Source organism: Penaeus monodon, chromosome 4 (assembly GCF_015228065.2).
Source record: "Penaeus monodon isolate SGIC_2016 chromosome 4, NSTDA_Pmon_1, whole genome shotgun sequence".
Taxonomy (NCBI): Eukaryota; Metazoa; Arthropoda; class Malacostraca; order Decapoda; family Penaeidae; genus Penaeus; species Penaeus monodon.
Window position 1 is genome coordinate 23,104,250 of NC_051389.1, and position 5,000 is coordinate 23,109,249.

The following is a 5,000-nucleotide window of genomic DNA, read 5'->3' on the forward strand; positions in this document are numbered from 1 at the left end:
TTCTCTGGGAAATCACATACTTTTTTGGTGCACTTTTATTAATGAACAGTCCCACATGTGCATTTGCACATATTTAAAGACACACATATTGAAACATATAGTAATATATATATACAAAAACATTTGAACCTGTATGCACACAAAATCATAGTCACAGAAATACTCTAGCTCACAAGGGTAAGCATTATTTCAGTGACAAACACACACACACACACACACACACACACACACACACACACACACACACACACACACATCACAACACACACAGCACAAACATCACACACTCACACTCACACTCACATACACCCACACACACACGCATACACCCACACACGCACACATACACCCACCCACACACGCACACATAAACATACACACACATCATTACACACACAACACATACACACAACAGCACATATAACACACATCGCACATATAATACACACACCCATACACACACAACCTATATAACACTGCCAGTAGATAACATGCAAGCAATACACCAACACAACACACACACACACACACACACACACAACTACCACACACACACACACACACCACCACAACTATTAAATATATATAATATATATATTATATATAATATATTATTATTATATATATGTGTGTGTGTGTGTATGTATGTATGTATGTATGTATGATAAGTCATGACTTCAGAACAGTTGTTCTTATCCCCAAGGTCACAACCCAATGTTGGACCACCTAGGATATGTGAGAATATTTTCCCCAATATACCTATTCAAAATGTTATCAAAGTATTAATCCTGTATATAGAACACATAAGTCATTAGCATCTAAGTCTAAGCAAATCATAGAAACATAGACCATGCATAGTATTTTAGAATTTAGATATTAAATAAAGAGTATTTATGAAAGTACATGGGTCACCATGGTCAGTCTGAACAGAATTTGGGTCACGGCCAAAAAAGGTTAAGAACCACTGTTTTAGAAGAAGGGAATATCCAGGTATATGATTTTTTCCCCTCTTCTTTGTATAGAAGGTTGAATTGTTGTTCCTGCAATATGTTTTTAAACTTTTTTGATGCACACTAAACAAAAAAACTTTTTACAGGTTATAATCTGTGGCTCTCATTTGCTCATTTAACAGTAATTGAATTTCCATGCTATTGTTCATATCCTTTTAACTGCATGATTATTCCTCAAGGTGGAGGGAATGATTGTAGTATTTTAGCTGTGATGTTTAGGTGTAAGTGTTAGAAGTAGTTCAGTGTCATTTTCATGGCCATTTCTATTTTATCTTTTATTTTTTTTTTTTTTTTTTATTTTTTTTTTTATTTTTTTCTATACTTCTGTTTATATAAATATATATGTTTTGTTGTTGTTTTCTATATGAATACAAATATACAAGTACACACACACACACACACACACACACACACACACACACACACACACACACACACACACACACGCATACATATATATATATATATATATATATATATATATATATATATATATAATATATATATATATATATATATATATATATATATATGTGTGTGTGTGTGTGTGTGTGTTTGTTTTGTGTTTGTGTTTGTGTTTGTGTTCATGTTTGTGCGTGTGTGTGGGTGCGTGTGTGTGTGTGGGTGTGTGTGGGTGGGTGGGTGTACGCGTTCATGTGCGTATGTGTGTGTGTGCGTGTCCATGCATGTGTGTGTGTGTGTGTGTGTGTACGCGTTCATGTGTGCCTGCGTACATGTGTGTACATGCGTGCATTTGTGTGTATGTGTGTAATATATATAAACACATGATTTGTATGTGTGTGTGCAATTTCAGGCGGCCCTTAATATTCACAGGCTTCAGAACTTGTGAGACTGGTAGTGGGATTTTTCATATATTTATATATTTAAATGTAGAAAAAAAAAATTTATAATTAAATCAAGTAGTCACAAGATATACTGAAAAATCCTCAAAGTAAGTGATAATACCTATTTAATATCATTAACAGTAAAATGCAGTGGAAAGTATACACAAACACGAAATGCATATATTGCATGAAAACAGGCACTTTAAAGAAAACGTCAGAAGAGAGTGATAAATATATGCATCCCACCCTCTCTCTCAATAGAGCGGCTGCCATAGAGAGGAAGACTGTGTATTTAACCCAAAACTAACAAGCATGGCATGTACACACATGCCATGCCCACTGCGAGTTTGCTTAATGTTGTTGTTACACATAGATGGTTCCACTTTTATAGTCACCAGTGAGCCAATTATGAGTACTGCTTGTCTCAACTGTTTACCCTTTTCCTTGATTTTCAAAAATATGAAATGTCATCTTATATATTGCCATTAATAATGTCCATAATATTATAGTAATTTTAATGTCTATAATGAAAATAACGCCATTGATATTGATAGTATTAGTAAAAAAAAAAAAAAAATTCAAGGAAAGTCTACTAAGTGACTCCTCTGTAGCTAAGCACTTGCATAGCCATCTATGTGCAGAGACATTTCACAAAAATGTCTAAAAGGAGCACAGCATTTTCCCAGCGACATTGGGTTAACATACAGACAAGTTTCTCTCAAAATGGTAGCCCAGCATAGGATCATGCCAAAATGTTACATCCATGCATATATAGGCACTACACTTTGTGATCATTTTCATTCATTTAAAAATAGTTATGATGTAATAGTGCACTTTTTGTAATATCAGTGATCTAGGGGGCAGGGAATAATGTGACTACTGTAGCTTCAGTATAGACTAGTGTAATAGTAGGAGCAATTTCCACAACACGAATTAGGATTTACAATGGATTCAGAGGGAGAAAACATGATTCTGAGATTTTCATTACAAGGTTCCTGGACCAGTGATGACCTCTCTCCAAGTCTATTTAGCCAAAGGAGGTAGATCAATCTGTCACAAAGGAAGCCACTGACAGACACAGAAAATGAGAAAATGGGAAATTTGGGCATACCACTATAATGCTGATAGGGGTGTCACTATTTTGAAATGGGTTAATATTCAACAAATGTTAAGGGCCGGTTGTGTGTTGTTGTTTTTTTCCTGTCTAATTTTTGTGAGTTTTTTGTGTTCACAATTTATTGTTATTAAGAAAGCATGGTTCTATGGTTCTCTTTCTTTATTTGTCATTCTCTTCATGGATTTTTTCAAACTGAGATAAACAGTAGGAGTAAATTAAGAACAAAAAAGTAATGATCAGCATTAAGATCCTTTGATGATGTGATTATATAGTGCTTTTTTTTATAGATTCAGATATGTTGTAGTTACAGATAATGTGATGCCTCCGTGTAACATGTCTGTTCCAGAATGTCAAGTCAATAGCATTTGCCTGCATTTTCAACATACACTGTGTCTTTGTGTCAGGAATAACTATTTTTATTGTTTCTCTTTCTCGCCTTTAGAAGTAGTTTTTTTCTTCCAGTTATGATATGCATAATGTACAAAAAGATTCTTGCATATTTATGAATATTTTCAATTTGTCAATACAAATAAAGATCAGTTATCAGCAGTGAAAGAGAAAGAGATAATAGTGAGAAAGGAAGATCAAGAAAAAAATATCAATATTGCTAACAAAAATGATTAAAGGGTTCATTTAACTAAAAAAAAAAATTAGTACAATAGAAAAATGAAAAGAAACCAAAATTGTGGTCATTGGGTAAGTAGCCTGCTGATGCACTCTGCTTTACAGGCGGAATACAATAAGGCACTTGAGGTATATCATGCCTCGCCAGCCTACCAGCAGTATCTAGCAGCCAAGGCCAAAGGTAGGTTGTGTTGGTGGCGGGGGAGGGAGACCTGATCAAGCTCGGCCTTAGGGTAGGGCAAGGCAGCACTCATAGAGCAGTTGTGTGCTATAAGGGCATTTGTTGCTCTGTTCACAAATGAAAGAGAGAGAGAGAGGATGGGCCCAGGGGTGCATCTTGGAAGTTCCTGCAACTACATGACTTGAGCATGATCCTCTCTCTGTTGGCGGTTATTATATGCATGGTAGCTTTTGGCCGTTTGTATATGTGTATGTATGTATATATTTTATTTTTTAAATAAGTTCTTATGGTGTGGTTTGTCAGTGTTTTTATAGTTTTTTATTTGATTGCAAGGGCAAGATGGAATTCTGTGGTAATTTATTTTGAGGGGCTGGCATTTCTAATATCTGGGATTGCTAACTTTGTGGTTTATATTTGATGCAGGCTGTAATGATTAGTCCCACTTCCACATGGGTGATGTGCAGATTGCAGTGTATGCAGATTAAGAAAGTAAAACAATCTATATCTTTTTCCATGAGCCATTATAGAAATCAGATATCAACTTTTTTTCTTTTATTAAATTTTCCTTGTGGACAATCATATTGCATTTGTAGGGATGATGCTGTTGGCCCACCAGGTGTATAATCAGTATTAAAGATATCCAATCACGGCAACTGTAAGACGTATTTGCATCATAACATGGTCTCCAAAATATATTTATGCCACTTTGTAAGATGATTAGATGATTAAATTCACTTATTGGTACATTAGTTACCACAAAGTGGTAAATACTGTTCCAAGAGATTGCATGTGAGTAGTATTTGTTAACACTCCCAGAATCCCTCCACTAATTTGGTACACCCTTTTATTTTTATTTTGAATGTATGTTTTTTTGTTTGTTTTTTTTTTACTCGATTTGCCTCTTCTTGAATATTCTTTTTTCCATTTAGCCTGGTATTCACCTGCGTTTCTATGGTAGAAGGAAACTTTTGAAAGAGCCACAGTGTTGCCTGTGTTCACCCTCACTGTATCCGCCTAAACTCTCCACCACTCACTGCACCTCGACAAGAGATTCCTTGCCACACTCACTCTCTTACACACACACTGTAAAACTACTACTTGCATTTGTGAATTTTCTGTTTTTGCAGCTTGAATATGAAAAGGCACTGAAAAGTTACCATGCCTCACCCAGCTATCAGGCGTACTTGAATGCCAAAACAAAAGGTAGGTCCAGACTGTTCCAG

General features: G+C 35.3%; 1 protein-coding gene across 12 annotated transcripts in view; it reads left to right on the plus strand.

The window, feature by feature from the left end:
• LOC119570870 (SWI/SNF-related matrix-associated actin-dependent regulator of chromatin subfamily E member 1-like) overlaps positions 1–5,000 on the plus strand; it is a 41,191-nt gene that overhangs the window by 25,371 nt on the left and 10,820 nt on the right. For 10 of the 12 annotated variants that reach the window (XM_037918466.1, XM_037918471.1, XM_037918475.1 and 7 more), the window contains one exon: positions 4,905–4,980. In XM_037918466.1, coding sequence (XP_037774394.1) covers positions 4,905–4,980 — 76 coding nt within the window. Of the gene's footprint in view, positions 1–3,701; positions 3,778–4,904; positions 4,981–5,000 lie in introns of all 12 variants that reach the window. The other 2 variants (XM_037918482.1, XM_037918446.1) reach the window with 1 other exon arrangement.